General features: G+C 46.8%; 1 protein-coding gene across 1 annotated transcript in view; it reads left to right on the top strand.

Annotated features, from left to right (window-relative positions):
* LOC120988606 (histidine N-acetyltransferase-like) overlaps positions 1-20895 on the top strand; it is a 38434-nt gene extending 17539 nt beyond the window's left edge. The window contains exons 4-5 of the mRNA XM_040416179.1: positions 14475-14699; positions 20284-20895. Coding sequence (XP_040272113.1) covers positions 14475-14699; positions 20284-20895 — 837 coding nt within the window. The remainder of the gene's footprint in view (positions 1-14474; positions 14700-20283) is intronic.
* The last annotated feature ends 1097 nt before the right edge of the window (positions 20896-21992 follow it).

Here is a 21992-nt window from a genome sequence, read left to right as displayed (position 1 = left end):
AAGTGCTGCCAAAAATTACAAGAAAGAGGCACTCCGATACAACCTGTATATCACATAATAGAGGGCCTCAGTCACATTGTGGTACAATTGTTCAGGTAGTGGGACTCCTACACTCATAAAGCCTATACACTAAGTGAAAGGGCTGCCAAAAAGTACAAGGAAACGGCTCTCCAAAACACCCTTTGTTTCACATAAAGGAGGGCATCATACACACCCTTGAAAAATTATGATTGATTTCCTGCTGGTGACCCTCAAAAACATTTGGAGCAAGGGCCTGCTGATCTGACCATCTAAAACTTTAGCGGCGAAGGCCTGCTGCCGCATTGGTGACTCTAGATAACCTCTGGGCGATTGAACGTCCCTGTGACGGCGACAATCTATTTGGATGTCTGCCCTATGAACTTTCAATGTTCTTTTCTGCGCCTACCATGGTGATCACGGGAAACGGGGAATCAGGGTTCGATGCTGGAGAGGGAGCCTGAGAAATGGCTACCACATCCAAGGGAGGTCAGTGGCTGAAATCTGATTGGCTGTTGTTGCCTTGCCCCTTTTTTTCCTAATTATGAACCACCCAGAGAGGGTGGGTCAAGTTATTAAAGCACAAGCATCCAAGGAAGGCAGCAAGCAATTACCCACTCCCGACTCGGTAGTGACAATAAATAACAGTACAGCACTCCTAAGCGGCCCTGTTATTGGAATGAGTACACTTTCTGTTAACGAGGATCTATTGGAGGGCAAGTCTGGTGCCAGCAGTCAACTTACTCCTGGCCTCCACAACATTCACCCAGTGTGCCATCATGGTGAGGATTGTGTTGACCAGACTCTTGGCTACTGAGACTGGACTTGTAGGTGAGGGCCTGCTGCCGCTTTTTTGACTCTAGATAACTTCTAAGCGATTGCACGTCCCCGTGACGGCGACGATCCATTTGGATGACTGCCCTATCAACTTTGGAGCAATTTTTCAACAAGGACCTTTTGCTATAGCACTGTTTTGCTTGTCCTCTCCACCAGAGTAATGAGAGATGAGAAGTTCTCTTTGTAGCGGGGGTCGAGAAGGGTGAACAACCAGTAATCCGTGTTGTCTAAAATGCGTTTTACGCGCGGGTTGTGGGAAAGGCAGCCCAACATGAAGTCAGCCATGTGTGCCAGAGTACCAACAGGCAAGACTTCACTGTCGTCATAAGAAGGTGATCTGACCCTGTAAAAGATTGTAGGTAAGGGCCTGCAGGTGAGATGACCCTGTAAAACATTATATGTGAGGGCCTGCAGGTGAGCTGACCCTTTAAAACATTATATGCGAGAGCCTGCTGGTGAAATGACCCTGTAAAAAATGATATGCAAGGGCATATATGCAAGGGCATTATATGCGACGAATAAGCATGTTGATATGATGGAAGAGGAGGAGGAGGATGAGAAAAGGAAAATTTAACCATATACCCTTTTTTGTGGTGGAAAGGGTGCATGGGAATACAGTGTATTTAGTACATTAACCCTATAGGGACACAGCCTTATTTCACCTTAAGGACCAGGCCATTTTTTGAAAATCTGACCACTGTCACTTTAAGTGCTGTTAACTTTAAAACGCTTTGACTTATCCAGGCCGTTCTGAGATTGTTTTTTCGTCACATATTGTACTTCATGACACTGGTAAAATGAAGTCAAAAAAATTATTTTTTTTGCACAAAATAATACCTAATTTACCCAAAAATTGGAAAAATTTGCAAATTTCAAAGTTTCAGTTTCTCTACTTCTGTAATACATAGTAATACCCCCAAAAATTGTGATGACTTTACATTCCCCATATGTCTACTTTATGTTTGAATTGTTTTGGGAATGATATTTTCTTTTTTGGGGATGTTATAAGGCTTAGAAGTTTAGAAGCAAATCTTGAAATTTTTAAGAAATTTACACAAACTCAATTTTTAGGGACCAGTTCAGGTCTGAAGTCACTTTGCGAGGCTTACATAATAGAAACCACCCAAAAATTACCCCATCTAACTACACCCCTCAAGGTATTCAAAACTGATTTTACAAACTTCGTTAACCCTTTAGGTGTTGCACAAGAGTTATTGGCAAATGGGGATGAAATTTGAGAATTTCATTTTTTTACCTAATTTTCCATTTTAACCCATTTTTTCCACTAACAAAGCAAGGGTTAACAGCCAAACAAGACTGTATCTTTATTGCCCTGACTCTGCCGTTTACATAAACACCCAATATGTGGCCGTAAACTACTGTACGGCCCTTTGCGGGGCGTAGAGTGAAAGGTGCGCCGTTTGGTTTTTGGAAGGCAGATTTTGCTGGACTGGTTTTTTTGACACCATGTCCGATTTGAAGCCCCCCTGATGCATCCCTAGAGAAGAAACTCCATAAAAGTGACCCCATCTAAGAAACTACACCCCTCAAGGTATTCAAAACTGATTTTACAAACGTTGTTAACCCTTTAGGTGTTGCACAAGATTTAATGGAAAATAGAGATACAATTTTAAAATTTCACTTTTTTGGCAGATTTTCCATTTTAATATTTTTTTTCCAGTTACAAAGCAAGGGTTTTGCCCAGACCCACTTGGTTCTTGAAGATCCAGTGGGTCTGATGTCTGTATAATACAGTACAATATATATTGTACTGTACTGTATTTTACTTACACTTTGTCTGAACAGATCTCTGCCTTTAGCACATATCTGTTCAGCACCATGGACAGCAGGACGCCTGAGACGGCGTCCTGTTGCCATGGGAACCTTCCCCGTCTGCTCAGAACTTCGCAGACGGGGAAGGGTACGGAGGGGATCTGTCGGGGGGCTGTCTGGGAGCTCTCTCCCTCTCCCATCAGGGGGCTGCAAAGGCACAAGGAGCTCCCTCTTACTGGTAACTTTTTCCATACAGCGGTCCGTACGGACCGCTGTATGGAAAGGGTTAAACGGCTGACATCGCATCGCAGATGTCAGCCGTTTATACCAGGGTGCAAGCAAGGTGCTGGCACCCTGGTATACCCACTAACCACCAACGATCATTCAAGGGGAGGCGGGCGGGGGATCGCGGGGATCAGAAACTGCAAAAAGCGCATCAAACCGCAGGTCTGAATTGACCTGCGGTTTGTTGCGATCGCCGACATGGGGGGGTCACGGGACCCCCCCGCGCATTTAGCCTAGGTGCCTGCTCAATGATTTGAGCAGGCACCTTGTTCCGATCACTGCCGGCCGGGCGGCAGTGATCGGAACAACACATGACGTACCGGTACGTCATGTGTCCTTAAGTACCAGGACATCATGACGTACCGGTACGTCATGTGTCCTTAAGGGGTTAAACCAGTGTTGCAAGACTACAACTCCCAGCATGCCCGGACAGCCTTTGGCTGTGCGGGCATGCTGGGAGTTGTAGTTTTGCAACAGCTGGAGGCACACTGGTTGGGAAACACTGCATTAAACAACACATTTAACCACCTCCGGACCGCCTAACGCAGGATCGCGTTCCGGAGGTGGCAGCCCTGCGCAGAGTCACGCATATATGCGTCATCTCGCGATGGCCGAGATTTCCTGTGAACGCGCGCACACAGGCGCGCGCGCGCTCACAGGAACGGAAGGTAAGAGAGTTGATCTCCAGCCTGCCAGCGGCGATCGTTCGCTGGCAGGCTGGAGATGTGTTTTTTTTAACCCCTAACAGGTATATTAGACGCTGTTTTGATAACAGCGTCTAATATACCTGCTACCTGGTCCTCTGGTGGTCCCATTTGTTTGGATCGACCACCAGAGGACACAGGCAGCTCAGTAAAGTCCCACCAAGCACCACTACACTACACTACACCCCCCCCGTCACTTATTAACCCCTTATTAGCCCCTGATCACCCCTGATCACCCCATATAGACTCCCTGATCACCCCCCTGTCATTGATTACCCCCCTGTCATTGATCAACCCCCTGTAAAGCTCCATTCAGACGTCCGCATGATTTTTACGGATACACTGATAGATGGATCGGATCCGCAAAACGCATCCGGACGTCTGAATGAAGCCTTACAGGGGCGTGATCAATGACTGTGGTGATCACCCCATATAGACTCCCTGATCACCCCCCTGTAAAGCTCCATTCAGATGTCCGCATGATTTTTACGGATGCACTGATAGATGGATCCGATCCGCAAAACGCATCCGGACGTCTGAATGAAGCCTTACAGGGGCATGATCAATGACTGTGGTGATCACCCCATATAGACTCCCTGATCACCACCCTGTAAAGCTCCATTCAGATGTCCGCATGATTTTTACGGATGCACTGATAGATGGATCCGATCCGCAAAACGCATCCGGACGTCTGAATGAAGCCTTACAGGGGCATGATCAATGACTGTGGTGATCACCCCATATAGACTCCCTGATCACCCCCCTGTAAAGCTCCATTCAGATGTCCGCATGATTTTTACGGATGCACTGATAGATGGATCGGATCCGCAAAACGCATCCGGACGTCTGAATGAAGCCTTACAGGGGCATGATCAATGACTGTGGTGATCACCCCATATAGACTCCCTGATCACCCCCCTGTAAAGCTCCATTCAGATGTCCGCATGATTTTTACGGATGCACTGATAGATGGATCCGATCCGCAAAACGCATCCGGATGTCTGAATGAAGCCTTACAGGGGCATGATCAATGACTGTGGTGATCACCCCCCTGTCATTGATTACCCCCCTGTAAAGCTCCATTCAGATGTCCGCATGATTTTTACGGATGCACTGATAGATGGATCGGATCCGCAAAACGCATCCGGACGTCTGAATGAAGCCTTACAGGGGCATGATCAATGACTGTGGTGATCACCCCATATAGACTCCCTGATCACCCCCCTGTAAAGCTCCATTCAGATGTCCGCATGATTTTTACGGATGCACTGATAGATGGATCCGATCCGCAAAACGCATCCGGACGTCTGAATGAAGCCTTACAGGGGCATGATCAATGACTGTGGTGATCACCCCCCTGTCATTGATTACCCCCCTGTAAAGCTCCATTCAGATGTCCGCATGATTTTTACGGATGCACTGATAGATGGATCGGATCCGCAAAACGCATCCGGACGTCTGAATGAAGCCTTACAGGGGCATGTTCAATGACTGTGGTGATCACCCCATATAGACTCCCTGATCACCCCCCTGTAAAGCTCCATTCAGATGTCCGCATGATTTTTACGGATGCACTGATAGATGGATCCGATCCGCAAAACGCATCCGGACGTCTGAATGAAGCCTTACAGGGGCATGATCAATGACTGTGGTGATCACCCCATATAGACTCCCTGATCACCCCCTGTCATTGATCACCCCCCCCTGTCATTGATCACCCCCCCCTGTCATTGATCACCCCCCCTGTCATTGATCACACCCCTGTCATTGATCACACCCCTGTCATTGATCACCCCCCTGTCATTGATCACCCCTCTGTAAGGCTCCATTCAGACATTTTTTTGGCCCAAGTTAGCGGAATTATTTTATTTTTTTCTTACAAAGTCTCATATTCCACTAACTTGTGTCAAAAAATAAAATCTCACATGAACTCACCATACCCCTCACGGAATCCAAATGCGTAAATTTTTTTAGACATTTATATTCCAGACTTCTTCTCACGCTTTAGGGCCCCTAGAATGCCAGGGCAGTATAAATACCCCACATGTGACCCCATTTCGGAAAGAAGACACCCCCAGGTATTCCGTGAGGAGCATATTGAGTCCATGAAAGATTGAAATTTTTGTCCCAAGTTAGCGGAAAGGGAGACTTTGTGAGAAAAAAATTAAAAATATCAATTTCCGCTAACTTGTGCCAAAAAAAAAAATTTCTATGAACTCGCCATGCCCCTCATTGAATACCTTGGGGTGTCTTATTTCCAAAATGGGGTCACATGTGGGGTATTTATACTGCCCTGGCATTCTAGGGGCCCCAAAGCGTGAGAAGAAGTCTGGTATCCAAATGTCTAAAAATGCCCTCCTAAAAGGAATTTGGGCACCTTTGCGCATCTAGGCTGCAAAAAAGTGTCACACATCTGGTATCGACGTACTCAGGAGAAGTTGGGGAATGTGTTTTGGGGTGTCATTTTACATATACCCATGCTGGGTGAGAGAAATATCTTGGTCAAATGCCAACTTTGTATAAAAAAAATGGGAAAAGTTGTCTTTTGCCAAGATATTTCTCTCACCCAGCAAGGGTATATGTAAAATGACACCCCAAAACACATTCCCCAACTTCTCCTGAATACGGCGATACCACATGTGTGACACTTTTTTGCAGCCTAGGTGGGCAAAGGGGCCCATATTCCAAAGAGCACCTTTAGGATTTCACAGGTCATTTACCTACTTACCACACATTAGGGCCCCTGGAAAATGCCAGGGCAGTATAACTACCCCACAAGTGACCCCATTTTGGAAAGAAGACACCCCAAGGTATTCAGTGAGGGGCATGGCGAGTTCCTAGAATTTATTATTTTTTGTCACAAGTTAGTGGAAAATGATGATTTTTTTTTTTTTTTTTTTTTCATACAAAGTCTCATATTCCACTAACTTGTGACAAAAAATAAAAACTTCCATGAACTCACTATGCCCATCAGCGAATACCTTGGGGTCTCTTCTTTCCAAAATGGGGTCACTTGTGGGGTAGTTATACTGCCCTGGCATTCTAGGGGCCCAAATGTGTGGTAAGGAGTTTGAAATCAAATTCTGTAAAAAATGACCTGTGAAATCCGAAAGGTGCTCTTTGGAATATGGGCCCCTTTGCCCACCTAGGCTGCAAAAAAGTGTCACACATCTGGTATCGCCGTACTCAGGAGAAGTTGGGGAATGTGTTTTGGGGTGTCATTTTACATATACCCATGCTGGGTGAGAGAAATATCTTGGCAAAAGACAACTTTTCCCATTTTTTTATACAAAGTTGGCATTTGACCAAGATATTTATCTCACCCAGCATGGGTATATGTAAAATGACACCCCAAAACACATTGCCCAACTTATCCTGAGTACGGAGATACCAGATGTGTGACACTTTTTTGCAGCCTAGGTGGGCAAAGGGGCCCATATTCCAAAGAGCACCTTTCGGATTTCACTGGTCATTTTTTACAGAATTTGATTTCAAACTCCTTACCACACATTTGGGCCCCTAGAATGCCAGGGCAGTATAACTACCCCACAAGTGACCCCATTTTGGAAAGAAGAGACCCCAAGGTATTTCGTGATGGGCATAGTGAGTTCATAGAAGTTTTTATTTTTTGTCACAAGTTAGTGGAATATGAGACTTTGTAAGAAAAAAAAAAAGAAAAATCATCATTTTCCGCTAACTTGTGACAAAAAATAAAAAGTTCTATGAACTCACTATGCCCATCAGCGAATACCTTAGGGTGTCTACTTTCCAAAATGGGGTCATTTGTGGGGTGTTTGTACTGTCTGGCCATTGTAGAACCTCAGGAAACATGACAGGTGCTCAGAAAGTCAGAGCTGCTTCAAAAAGCGGAAATTCACATTTTTGTACCATAGTTTGTAAACGCTATAACTTTTACCCAAACCATTTTTTTTTTACCCAAACATTTTTTTTTTATCAAAGACATGTAGAACTATAAATTTAGAGCAAAATTTCTATATGGATCTCGTTTTTTTTGCAAAATTTTACAACTGAAAGTGAAAAATGTCATTTTTTTGCAAAAAAATAGTTAAATTTCGATTAATAACAAAAAAAGTAAAAATGTCAGCAGCAATGAAATACCACAAAATGAAAGCTCTATTAGTGAGAAGAAAAGGAGGTAAAATTCATTTGGGTGGTAAGTTGCATGACCGAGCAATAAACGGTGAAAGTAGTGTAGGTCAGAAGTGTAAAAAGTGGCCTGGTCTTTCAGGGTGTTTAAGCAATGGGGGCTGAAGTGGTTAAAGTGCCTTTGTTCATCCGCTTTCCTCTGGTGGAGTTGAGAAGTCTGGAGCATTTTCAGTTGACAGGCGGATACGCTTATCTGTTAAAATGCCACCAGCAGCACTAAATACCTGCTCAGACAAAACTCTGGCGGCAGGGCAGGCCAGCACTTCCAAGGCGTAGAGTGCCAGTTCGTGCCACGTGTCCAGCTTGGACACCCAGTAGTTGTTAGGCACTGAGGGAACACTGAGGACGCTGACACTGTCTGCTACGTACTCCTTCACCATCTTCCAAAACTATTCTCTCCTTGTGACGCTAGGCTGCGCATCACGGTGAGGCTGCTGGTGGGATGTCATGAAACTGTCCCAGGCCTTGGAGAGTGTTGCCCTGCCTCTGTTGGAACTGCTGTGTGTTCCCCTTGTCTCCCCTCCTCGGTTGCCCAAGGAAGAATGAACTCTACCGGCAGCGTTGTCAGATGAAATTTTTTTGAGCAATTTTTCAACAAGGACCTTCTGGTATTTCACTGTTTTGCTCGTCCTCTCCACCTGAGGGATGAGAGATGAGAAATTATATTTATAGCGGGGGTCGAGAAGGGTGAACACCCAGTAATCCGAATTGTCTAAAATGTGTATAATGCGCGGGTCGCAGGATAGGCAGCCTAACATGAAGTCAGCCATGTGTGCCAGAGTATCAACAGGCAAGACTTCGCTGTCGTCATCAGGATCACTCTCAATCTCCTCATCCTCGTCCTCCTCTTCTGCCCACCCACGCTGAACAGATGGAATTAAACATCCATGTGTACTACCCTCTGTAGCGGAGGCAACCGTCTCCTGCTCCTCCTCCTCCTCTTCATTGTCCAAATCGAGCTGAGAAGATGGACGGAGGGTGGTGTGGCTATCACCCTGTGTAATGTCTTCTTCCCCTATTTCCACCTCTTCCACATGCAAAGCGTCGTCCTTAATTGTGAGCAGTAAGCGTTGGAGTAGACACAGAAGTGGGATGGTTATGCTGATAATAGCGTTATCGCTGCTCACCATCTGTGTTGATTCCACAAAGATTCCAAAAACGTCACAGAGGTCAGACATCCATGCCCACTCCCTACTTGTGATTAGCGGAAGCTGACTGGAAAGGCTACGACCATGTTGCAGCTGGTATTCCACTACTGCCCTCTGCTGCTCACAAAGCCTGGCCAACATGTGGAACGAGGAGTTCCAGCGCGTCCTCACGTCGCACAACAGCCTGGCAAGTTAAAGCGCTGCTGCAGCGTTGACAGACCAGCTGAAGCTGTCGATGACTTGCGGAAATGTGCACACACGCTGCGCACCTTCACCAGTAGCTCAGGCAAATTGGGGTAGGTTTTGAGAAACTGCTAAACCAATAAGTTTAAGACTTGGGCTAGGCATAGGATGTGTGTGAGCTTGCCGAGCTCCAAAGCCGCCACCAAGTTACGGCCATTATCACACACAACCATGCCTTTGTTGTAGGTTGAGTGGCGAGAGCCACAGCTCAGTCTGGTCTCTTATCCCCTGCCACAGCTCTGCAGAGGTGTGCTGTTTGTCCCCTAAGCATATCAGCTTCAGCATGGCCTGTTGACGCTTCCCCACTGCAGTACTACACTGCTTCCGGCTACCGGGTGATGGCTGACTGGTGCTGCACGCGGATAATTTGGAGGTGGAAAGTGGTGGCCACCCGACGGCTTAGGGAGGGTGGGCAGGGACTGGTGCCCCCCCCCCCTGTTTTCCTACCCCTTTTAATATATACTTCCTCTGATGCCCGTTCCGGTGGGGCATGCAGGGGTTAATGTAGGGATCCGGTTAGGAGAGTGGGCGGTCAGCCAGGAGGGCATATATGCCTCTGTCCCGCCTTCCCTCTTCCTCTTTGAGCGGAAGCGCTTTGTCCCTCCCTCCCTCCGCTGTGAGTTGATAGTGTGGTGTTTCGTTCGGATGGTGTGATCAGAAGTGATTCGGGGGAATGGTTATATAGGCAAAGTGCCTCCTTGGAATGTTTAAAGTCACAGCTGGCGGCTAGTTATTGCAGCGTAAAGGTGTTGGAGGAAAAATGGGCGTATCTGCCCGCTGGGAGACCAGCGGCTGGCGGAGAGCACGGTTCTAGGTTATGGTTTTGCCGTTTGAATAAAGCTGTGGCCGATTACCACCCAACAAAATAAAAGGTTAAAAGTGGAACGGTGTCAGTGTCGTTATTAAAGGGGTTAGTTGGGGTTGGTATGTTGGGACTAGAGGAAGGTTCGGTGTTCCCCTTCCCATTCCTTATGGTGCCAACAGTCTGGAGGAGGAGGAGGAGAAGTGGGGGTTGGAGCCACTAACGTAGGTGCTGGCGGAAACCCTGATGGAATTAGGGCCTGCAATCGTCTGCGTCGGTAGCACCTGTGCCATCCCAGGGTTCTACTCGCTCCCGGCCTCCACAATGTTTACCCAGTGTGTCGTCAGTGAAATATAGCTTCCCTGGCCAAATGCACTTGTACATGTGTCCGTGGTTAAGTGGACCTTCCCAGTAACTGCGTTGGTCAGGGCACGTGTGACGTTTCGGGACACATGATGGTGTAAGGCGGGCACGGCACACCTTGAAAAATAGTGGCGGTTGGGGACAGAGTACCGCGGGACGGCCGCCGACCTCAGGCTGTGGAAGGCCTCAGTGTCCACAAGCCTAAATGGCAAAATTTTCAGGGCCAGTCATTTTGAAAGGTGCAAATTTAGTGCTATGGCCTGTGGGTGGGTGGCTGGGTATTTGCGATTGCGTTCAAATGCCTGGGGTAATGACATTTGGACACTGCGCTGGGACAGGGAAGTAGATGTGGTCGCTGATAGTGCTTGCGAAAGTCCAGGTGCAGGGCAGGAGGCATTCTCGCCTGTGCCTTCGACAGGCGATTAGCCAGCACGTACCATAGGGAAAGAGGAGGCAGTGGTTTGACTCGCAGACACAGATTGTGGACCCAGGCATTAGCCCCACTTATTACGGTGCTTGGATGCCATGTGGGGGATCATGCTGGTGGTGGTGAGGTTGCTAGTGTTCACAGGATTCTGTGGCTGGAGGGACATTAGGCGGTCACAGGATAAAAATGTAACTGTCGGCCAGTACAGGCCCTAAAAATTAGCCAATAGGCATTACCTGACAGCAAAGAACTTTGGATTATGTGTCTGAAGGTACATTAGGCGGTCACAGGATAAATATGTAACTGTCGGCCAGTACAGGCCCCAAAAATTTGCCAATAGGCGTTCACCTGAAAGCAAAGAACTTTGGATTCTGTGGCTGGAGGTACATTAGGCGGTCACAGGATAAATATGTAACTGTAGTCCAGTACAGGCCCCAAAAATTAGCCAATAGGCATTCACCTGACAGCAAAGAATTTGGTATTCTGTGGCTGGAGGTACATTAGTCGGTCACAGGATAAATATGTAACTGTCGACCAGTACAGGCGCCAAAACTTAGGCATTCAAAGGACATAAGGCCTTTATGCCCGCTGTATTTTCCTCAGACAGGGACCATGATTTGTTCTGGGAGGTGGCGGATATTTGTGGGCTGTCATGAGGGAAATTCAATCAAACATGGTCGACTCGTCACATGTGTTGAATTCCTCCGAGATCCATGCCTCCTTAATTTTTAGAAATGTGAGGTAGTCCACACTTTCATTAGCTAGGCGAGTGCGCTTATCGGTCACGATCCCCCCTGCTGCGCTGAACGTCCTTTCGTACAGGACACTGGACGAGGGGCAAGCCAACATTTCCATGGCAAATTGTGCCAGCTCTAGCCACAGGTCAAGCCTGCACACCCAGTAGTCCAGGGGTTCATCGCTTCTCATAGCGTCCACATCGGCCATTAACCCGATGTAGTCGGACACCTGTCGGTCTAGGCGTTCCCTGAGGCTGGATCCGGAGGACGGCTGTCGATGGGTTGGATGCAAGAATGATCTCATATCCGAAGTGACCAAAACATCTTCAAACCGCCCTCTTCTTCTATGCGCTGTTGGATTGGTACCTGCAACTGTTTCTCTGTGTGGAAATTCCTCTGCCAGCGCCTGCAAAAGCAGAATGCAGCATTTCTCGAAGCAAGGCCTGAAAGTGCTGCATTCTGACAGCTCTCTGTGATGGTGGTAACATTTCCGCTATTTTGTGTTTGTACCGGGGGTCTAAGTACGTTGCCACCCAGTACTGGTCCTTGCTCTTTTTATACGGGGGTCCCTCTTCAAACACTGGAGCATGAAGGCCCCCATTTGGAACGTTGAATAGGTTCTGGGGATCTTGGGGGGCGCAGCGGAGGAGACAGTAGCAGCGGAAAAGGAGGAGTCAGCCGAGGAGGAGAGAAGAAGAGGCAGCCTTGCATGCAATCCGTGGCGGTAACACCAAATCTACACGGGTGCCACGGGTTGCATGCTTGACGGCCGTCAGAAGGTTCACCCAGTGGGCAGTAAAAGTTATGTACCTTCCCTGCCCGTGTTTGCTAGACCACATGTCTGTGGTCAGATGTATCTTGGCACCGACACTGTGTGCCAGAGATACATTCACTTGCCGCTGAACGTGGCCATATAGCTCTGGGATGCCCTTCTGGGAGAAATATTTCCTTCTGGGGAACTTCCATTGCGGTGTTCCAATGGCCACAAACTTTCTAAAGGCCTCCGAGTCCACTAGTTTATATGGCAATAGTTGGCGGGCTAGCAGTTCTGACAAGCCAGCGGTCCGGCGTCGTCATCTTTTTTTGCTTGAACATTTGGGGCAAGGAAGCCTGCCTTTTGCCAGATAAATGCGATGATGGCACGGTGGAAGGTGGAGGATAACTGGGAGGAGAGAGGTGAAGAAGGAGAAGAGGCAGGATGGTGAACGCCGGGAGTGTGGCTTTGTGGGTTCTGACGGTGTTGCTCCCACTGGGCTAGGTAATGGGAGGCCAGGTGCCTTCTTAAGGCGGTCGTCCCTAGGTGAGTGTTGGGCTTAACATGACTTATGCGTTGACAGCACAGGCTGCAGATGGAAACACTATTGTCAGCAGCGAACACATTAAAAAAAGCCCACACTGTGGAGCCATGTGCCGGTGTCCTGGGAGCGCCAGATGTGACCGTGCATGGTGGATGTTTCGTTCCAGATACATTAGCAGTCTTCTTTTTGCCTTCTGTGCACCATAAGTTCTGCCTGTTTCTCCTCCTTCTCCTCCCTATCTACTGCTCCATCTCTCCCTCTGAACTCCCCTCCTCTTCCTCTCTTTTGGACACCCACGTGACGTCCATCGACATGTCATCATTGTCACCTTCACCACCACTGATATTAGAGATCTCGAAGTAGGCAGCAACAGCGGGGACTACCCTCCTTGGGCTGATCGTCAGACTTCTGGGTGGCGACCGTTGATCCCTCCTCTTCCTGATCCGATGCCAAGAATTGCTGCACATTGTTAAGGTCTTGAAATGTATGAGAAAATAATTCCTCTGACTTGAGCGGAGGGGATATGGTGGTGGTGGTGGTAGTATCTTTGGGGGTGGACACAACAGAGAGTGAAGAGGGTGCAGATAGAGAGGATGAAGAGGGTGCAGAAGCGGAAGGCTAAATGAGCCACTCAACCAAGTCTAGTGCGTCCTTTGACGTAATCGCACGCACCTTCTGCAACTTCCCACTTAAGCTCCGGCCTGGTGCACCTGCCTGACCTCTACCACCCCTGCGGAATGGCCTGCCTCTTTCTCTGCCTGTCATTTTCAAAATGACCCTGTGACAAAAGTCCCTATAGAAGAGCAGTATTTGTGGAAGAAGGTATATAACACCCCTGCCTCAATCAGTTTTTTTGGGGGGCAACTGGTAAATCACACCAGTAGAAATTACTGGTTCCAATAGTGTTTGTCACTCTGTGTAGATGCGGTAACGCAGCAAAACCACATAGAAATGCTGCACTACCTAAATGCATTATATTGAAAGTATATTATTGGTATATAAAATCCCTGCTTCAATCATTTTTTTTTTGGGGGGGGCAACTGGTAAATTATACCAGTAGAAATGATTTGTTCCAATAGCGTTTGTCCCTTTGTGTAGCTGCAGTATCACAGCAGAACTGCACACAACTGCTGCACGATACAATTGCACTATATTATACTTTCTATGTTAGAGAGTATATTATTAGTATATTACACCCCTCAGTAAGTCACACCTATCGATAGCACACCTATACCAGTCCTTAAAAGGACTTTTGTGGCCCTATTAGCTAGCGATTCGTGTTCCTAACAGCCTGTCCCTGCTCCACACATCAACCTCTCCCTACACTGGCAAAAGACTGAATGTAAATTGGCGGCCAGATCAGGTTTATTTATAAGGTAGGGGGTATGTCCATGTGCTGAAACATCTCAATTGGCTGTCCTGTACCACCTGATGGATGTGTCATGGGTCAAAGTTCTTCACAATGTTAAAGAATATGGCGGGCGCGAATATCGCCATATGTTCGCATGTTCGGCGAATAGCGAACGCGCAAAGTTCGCCGCAAAAAGACCTCCGGGCGAACCAAAAGCCATCTCTATTGCTTATATCTTCTCTATGATAAAACCTTATATCATATTAGAAACTCTGAGATCTACTGTATGCTCATCTTGCTCTTCTCTTTATGCACTGTCAGGTGGGCTTTACATCAATCATACTGGTCGATGATGGAACTACTGCAGGGGTGGAAGATCTTCGGGTAGCACCCTGGATAAGAGGACATGGGGTGGCTGGATTGATTAGGAAGTGTTTCCTGGAAACTCTACATTCTAACCACCCAGAGGTTAAAAGACTTAGATTCACTCGGGACGAGAATCCACCAGCTTCTATGTTGACTACATTCAAAGTGATCAGTTCTAAGGTGGGTTCAATCTCCATCTTTTTATTTGGTTGGCTGTTGACTCACGGAAGTCAGATACACCGGTGCGATGCATCGAGGAACCGGCAAACTCACAGTTAGTAATATGCCAGAGGTCCAGGCTGGCACAGTACATGCAATTCTGAGAAAGAGTCTGAAGGTTAGGGCAGGCAACAGAGAATAAAAGACAGGAATAGGGCAGTAGTCAAAACAGGGGTAGTCAAATAGACAACAAATAGCTAGCACTTCAGGATACCTATTACTCAGGCAGCATCACACAGGGGAAGGTGACTTGGATACCTTAGTGCAGCTATGGAAGAATTAGTATGCATCAATGTTGGCCCTTTAAGAGTCATGAAAGAAGCATGCGCACCCCACAGGCAGGGAGACTGGGCTGGTCAGTGAATCATAGGTTACATCCTGTACCACTCGGGCCCACTGTGGGTGAAGCAGAGTCACAAGATAAGATCTGAAGGGTAATGAAGCAACGGCCATGTCTGCCTGGAGAAGTGGGACATTGGTGGGCACATGAAAACACTGCTGTATCATATGCAGCGCACCAGCCCGCAGGACAAGGTGTGAGGCCGGAGTGGAAGAGGAGACGGTATTACTTAGTTGCTAATCCAGCTCTAGCTGATGGAAGCAGGGCCGGGCCAGCTTGGTTATAAATAGTGTTGAGCGAATTGAAGCATCCAAAGTGGAATTCGATCAAATTCTTAGATCAAATTTGATTTGTCATGCAGTGGCATACATAGAGCAGAGAAGTAAGGGCCCCATAGCAAGAATCAAACCAGGCCCCCCACACAGGACAGAAGGGTTTCCGCCTAAACCCCTTTCAATGACTCTTGGGCAATTTTTTCAACTGCCTCATTTGCAAAAAGTTGTTCCTTTAGAGGGTAGAGTCCAACCAAGTTTTCACCCCCTGTAGAAGAGTAGAGGATCCAAACTAACACTGGGCCCCCTTATACCCTGGGCCCTATAACAGTCTCATGGTCTGCCGCTATGGTAGTTATGCCCCTGTTGCCACAAATCCAAATTTCCTCAAGCTTCATGGTAACGAATTGTTTTCTTTTTTCCAAAATGGCTGCTGCATTTGTTACAAAGGGAAAGGAAGAAGTCCAAGAATGCAATATGTGTTGCAGAAAGCTATAAACAGAAGAATTTTGGATATGGAGAGTGCAGGGACAGTGCAGGGACAGTGTAGGTAGATCTTAGAGAGAGTTTTTTGAGACTGTAGGGACAGTGCAGGTTGAGTGTAATTGCCGTTTGCATCTTGTTGAACAGCTGCCACATTACCAGTTAATCTATTAGTTTATACATAGACATACTGTGCCTTCAGTATTAAAGGGCAGTCTAATATATCAACGCATGCAGCTTGTTGAACTGCTGCCACATTCTTAGTGAATCCTTTACATTACTGATATAAATACACTGGGCCCTCCAAAAGAACCGGGAGCGGCAAAAATGTTGCTGTAGCTAGCACAAATGGCAGCAGAAGAAGGGGGGTTGGTAGCAGCAGACGCAGCAACAGGCCAGAACTGCCATTGTCCTCCAGAGGTCGTGTTTTAACAAACAATCCAGCTGTACTGGAATGGTTGACTCGCTCTTCAACATCATCTCAAGTGATAGCAGATACACACAGCCAGGAATCGGTGGGTTCCTCTGACACCAAGCTTAGTTGGCATGACCCAGGAAAAATCTCTGTGCCCTCACATGTCCTGAACCTGCCTCTTGCTTTTGCTGTTATTTCTGCTAGCCAAGTAATAATAGCGCTCTGCTCTTTTTTTTAGCAAAGATGAGCTTTGTGAAGAAAGTCAGCAGTTACAGGGCAGCACAGATTTGGAGGAGAGGTCCGCTACAGTCTTCTCTAGGCGTGCAACAACCGATGATGACAGTTGGATGGGAGCACATGATGCGAGAGGTCAGGGACGTGCGGAAGAGACAGTTGAGGCTGACACAAGTAACAACCAAATAGATGTAGATGATGATCGCATGTGTGAGCCGGGTGAAGAGAGGCGATCATCAGGAGGTGAGGGTGGCAGCGTGCAGGGTGGAAGAGTACATGTAAGAGAGGGATGCAACAATGGACTACTATAGAAACATGCTATGCATGCAGTCAGTCGGTCACTGCCTACGATCGTCCTCACAAAGGCCTGACCAGGGGAACGCTCTGTGCTTATGCTCCAATGACATGACTGGTGGGGGGGGGGACAGGAGTAGCACCAGCTCCATACCGAAGTCTATGAAGAGCAGTTTTCTTCAGCCGCCTACTGAAGAAACCACCCAGCAACAGCAGCAGGACGTGCAGCAGAATCTCAACTAGCAGGTGGTGGAATACTTGGACTGCACTCTGTCGGCCATGATCCACGATCTAATGATCCAAGATCCTCAAGCATCTGCTTGATCTTATTTATACAGGATCATAGTGACATAAAACTGTCAGTATAATATAGAAGTAAGGTCAAGCAGAGGCACACAGCATTATAAATCATAATAATGCCGTGTGCTCCTGCAAGCCCAGAATGGAGGATCACACTTGCACACGGAACGCGATTCCCTCAATGGACTCGCTCGTGTGAAAGAGCCCTAAGGCCGCTTTCCCACATTCAGTATTTTACACCATTATTTGATTAGGATTTGTAAGCCAAAAGCAGGAGTGGGTCCAAAACACAGAAGAGATGCAAATATTTATATTACAGTAGTAGAAGGACCCGTCTTTGCACGGATATATTTCATCTATTTCATTTAATGTTTGTGTATGTCATTAAAAGATAATGACAGTATCCACTATAACAGTGACATCGATAGTACCCCGCCCTGTTAACAGTGACCTCCACAGCGGCCTGCCCCCTTAACAGTAACATCCACATTGCCCTCCCCTTTAACAGTGACCTTCACAGCAGCCGCCCCTTTATTAGTCACCTCATCAGTACCCCATCTCGTTAACAGTGATTTCCACAACACCCCGTCCCCTTAACAGTGTCCTCTACAGAAATCTGCTCCTTAACACTGACCTCCATAGCGGACGTCCCCTTAACTGTGACCTCCACAGCAGCCTGCCCCTAGGGTGGCCGACTTTCAGACTCCCTGCCCTCCGTCCGACACAGGGCCTGGATGGACACAGGGATGTTCTTTTGAACAGCTCACTCAGCCGCCCCTTTATTAATGACCTCCACAGTACCCCATCTCATTAACAGTGATTTCCACAACACCCCTTCCCCTTAACAGTGGCCTCTACAGAAATCTGCCCCTTAACACTGACCTCCATAGCGAACGTCCCTTTAACTGTGACCTCCACAGCAGCCTCCCCTAGGGTGGCCAGCTTTAAGACTCCCTGTCCTCCGTCTGGCCCAGGACCTGGATGGACACAGGGATGTTCTTTTGAACAGCTCACTCTCAGACAGCAGCACTATGCTGTCTGAGCATGAGCAGCAGGAAGAAAGCCACCGTCCCTCCCACTCCTGCAGCTGACAGAAGTTGATATTTACCTTCATTTTTTCAATCCCATGGCTGTGGAGTGGGAGGGGACGTTATCTAACCAGACTGGGGGAGTGGCTTAGCGGGACCTGGGTGTGGGGTTTTTAAGTCCATCTTTTGAGGGTGGCCTGAATGGTCACCCTACGTGCCCCCCAAACTATCACCTTCACAGCATTCCATTCCCTTAACAGTGTCATCCACAGCGCCCTGCCTCTTTAAAGCTGACCTGCAGCAGTGAAGAAAAATGGCTGGGTTGTTATGGAAACCTGGTGTAAAACTGTGTGTATGTGGAGACCTGCAAGCTTCTATTGGCTGATAAGGGACATGTTACCGTGTGTATGATATGAAGAGAAAGAACTGCAGGATTCTATTGGGTAATGTAGGTCATGTGATGTGCTATATTTGCATTTTTTGGGAATATATCGGGAACGGTACTTGCTAGAGAGCTGTGACCCCTACAAGATTTCTTTCCAGGTAGCAAGGGATGTGTATATCAAGTTTCGTTGAAATTGATGGTTGCGTTTTTGAGTGATCGCGGAACATACATACATAGATACATACAGATATACGTCGTTCTTTACATATTGTAAGGGGTAGCTCTCTTTCAGGGGTCACGCTCACAAATATCTTCACAGACAACCGGTTTTCAGGTCCAAACGCGTGCTTTATTTTTGCACCAGCAAAGCATAAACGATACAAAATAAATGCCTGCCCGTCTGGGCACTACCTAATACATCAACGGAATCCCTGACTTACCTACAGTTTATACCTGACATCAGGCCCAGCTTTCTCAGCCAAACAGTCAATACGAGTACCGTTGGGGATTGTGGTCCAGAAGTCCTCCCGACTCTGACCTTGTGACCCTTGTTCCGCAGGCGTCACTGCGTCCCCAAAACTTCAGGCTGTCACCTAGTCTCGTGGTCCCTCAGCCTACCCGGCTGAGACCACTCAAAACCTCTGCAGGTCTCTGTTCCAAGATAACACTCTCCCACGACTGACACACTGGGAGGTGCTTTATGCCGGCCTGATCAGAGCAGGCTTCACCTGTGATCCCCTCAGGGCAAAGGGAACATCCGTACTGGAAGGGTGTGGATTGGCAGATCCCACTAACAGACCTTTCCGCCAATCCAACTAAAAAACAGCCCAGAACACACCTTAAACAACATTGTCTCAGCAAACTAAACGCTGCTAGACTACTGCATTCTGGATTTTAGTTATCCCACCCAGCTGAGGTACCTGAGTGGGATATACATGCCTTCCCGCACTGTACACCTTACCACAATATATATATATATATTTTATCTCTGTTTTGGACCCATTCCTGGTTTTGATTTATAACATGGGCTAGCAAACCAATGTTGTAATAAAGTTCTGCACCTTGTCATTATATGTTTAGTGTATGAAACTGAGATCTACAATAATGTTGTTTGTCAAGTGCTGTGATAGTAGTAACAGCAGTAAAATAGTATTACAACTTCATTAGTAAATAGGCGATACGTGTCTCTGAACAATCGCTGAACTTTCAATGTTTGACAATAACCCAAAATAACTTGTCTATATTACTGTGAACATATCTATTCTTAATGTTGCCTTTAATTTTTTGCTTCTCTTTTCTTGTTTTGACTTGTGGTTTTCCTTTTGCATTAAAAGGGTTTTCAAAGATTTTCATCCTCTGGAAAGGTTATCAGTATCTGATCCGGGTGTCGAGTCCTCACCAATCGTCTGTTTGAGAAGGCACCGGCATTCCTGTGAGTCTTGCCACGGCCTTCTCCACACTTACCAAGCACAGCACCGTATATTGTACAGCGGCTGTGATTGGTATCGTGCTCAGCCCCATTCACTTCAATGGGGCTGAGCAGTACCTAGGCTACGTAGCTGATGTGTCATCACATGGCCTGGGGAAAGCTGACAAAAGTCCACAGAGTTACTGCGAGCGCCGGTGCCTTCTCAAATAGCTGATCGGCAGGGGTCCCGGATGTTGGACCCCTGGACTCCTGCCGATCAAATACTGATGACTTATCCTGAGGATAGGTCATCACTCAGTATTAAAATCTTTAAACATTTTCTGAATCTGACCCTCTCTCCTGAAGTCTATGGTGTTCCTCATTAGGCAGTCATGTCGGTGTACATTCCTGCTGACCAGTTGAAAACAACGCTCGGGTTACTGGAGTCTGGAGTGAATAATTTGGACAGATCCAAAAAGCTATCTGTTCTGGGACCAGAGGAAATTCTCTGTTTCTTTGAGGAGTCCAAAACAAAGCAACCACTGCTTCCTGGTGGATTACTAATTCAAGACTGTCTTCCACTTACCACTCATAAGTCCAACCTAAATTTCCTTCTGAAACGACGGATTGTCTGGATTTATTCTCATCCTGGGGATTCAAGTGACTCAGCATCTTCTTCCAAGGACACAACCAGCTGTAATGGCTCCCATGCCAATCTAGAAGGATTTCTTAGCCTTGGTTCCCCTCCATATCCAGTACCTTTTGCAGAGGGAGCCCACTGCCTAGATATTGACATGTTTGGGAATGATCCATCTTATGCCAAGGTCCATGTTATAGAGCAGTTGAAGATCGGAGTACAGGCATTGCCTGCAGGGAGTAGTATAATCTGTATCATATATGCAGATGAGAGCCTCCGGTCTGAGCTTGGCCAACTGTGTGAAGGGTTGACTCCATTCGATAACTCGAGGGAACAGATGATAATGGAAATGGAGATCTAGCATTGATTACATTACACTTCCATGTCTTACTAAGGTCATATTTTGTAATGAAAAATATTTGTCCACAGATCCCACTTATTGCCATACTTATGATTAGGGTTTAGCGAGTCAAGCTTTGGAACAGCATTCGTTTGCAATTATGTTACCATACAGAATTCAAATGTATGTGCTCCGTGTAGGAAAAGTTTGTCTCAATGTCTCGGCTAAAGTTGCACAAGACTTCGGTTGTCCTACCTGTGAATTTAAAAACATTTTAAAATAAAAATCTGAAGTGAGCTTTGGTACTGGCAGGCACCTCGGTACCAAAGCCAACTTTGGATTACTATTTTAAAATGTTTTTAAATATGCAGATAGAAGTACTGAAGTCTCACGTAACTTTGCCTGAGAGGACATTTTCCTACACGGAGCACGTACGTTTTATGGTTGTACAGAAACAGCATTACAAAACAAAGTTTTTTTACAAATCAACTTCGGATCTGTGATCCGAAGCTCGATTTGCTCAACCCTACCTTTGATAATTAAAATGCTGTTCTATATGCTTAGGAAAACATGTATTCCTATGAATCTCTTTACGATTCCTTTAATTACAATGTATGTATAGTATTGCAACCTAATTCAAACCTGCCCGAAAGCTTCTAAGATAAAAATTTAAGCTATTTTGCTAACAGTCTTGATTAGTATTGAGCCAAGTGAAGCATTCGAAGTGGAATTTGATCCAAAATTTAGGAAAAGTTTGATTCGTAATAAGGGTGGTAACGAATCAGTTTTTCCTAAAATGGCAGCTGCACATGTTACAAAATGAAAGTAAGAAGCCCGGGAATGCGAGATCACCCATTATGCCTTTCAGCCAGCCAATCCACAGGGAGGGAGAGTGCAGGGAGACTGCAGGGATAGTGCAGGAAGTGTGCTGGGAGAGTGTATCATTGTGTGCATGACTGTGCACGGAGTTAACCCGTCATTTTAGTGATACAGTTAGTGCACCTCAATATTAACCCCTTCTACCCAGGCTAGTTTTCACCTTCCTGCCCAAGCCTATTTCTGCAAATCTGACATGTGTCACTGTATGTGGTAATAGCTTTAGAATGGTTTTACTTATC

Source organism: Bufo bufo, chromosome 1 (assembly GCF_905171765.1).
Source record: "Bufo bufo chromosome 1, aBufBuf1.1, whole genome shotgun sequence".
Taxonomy (NCBI): domain Eukaryota; kingdom Metazoa; phylum Chordata; class Amphibia; order Anura; family Bufonidae; genus Bufo; species Bufo bufo.
Note: the sequence above shows the minus strand (reverse complement) of the source record. Positions and strands in the feature narration are given on the sequence as shown.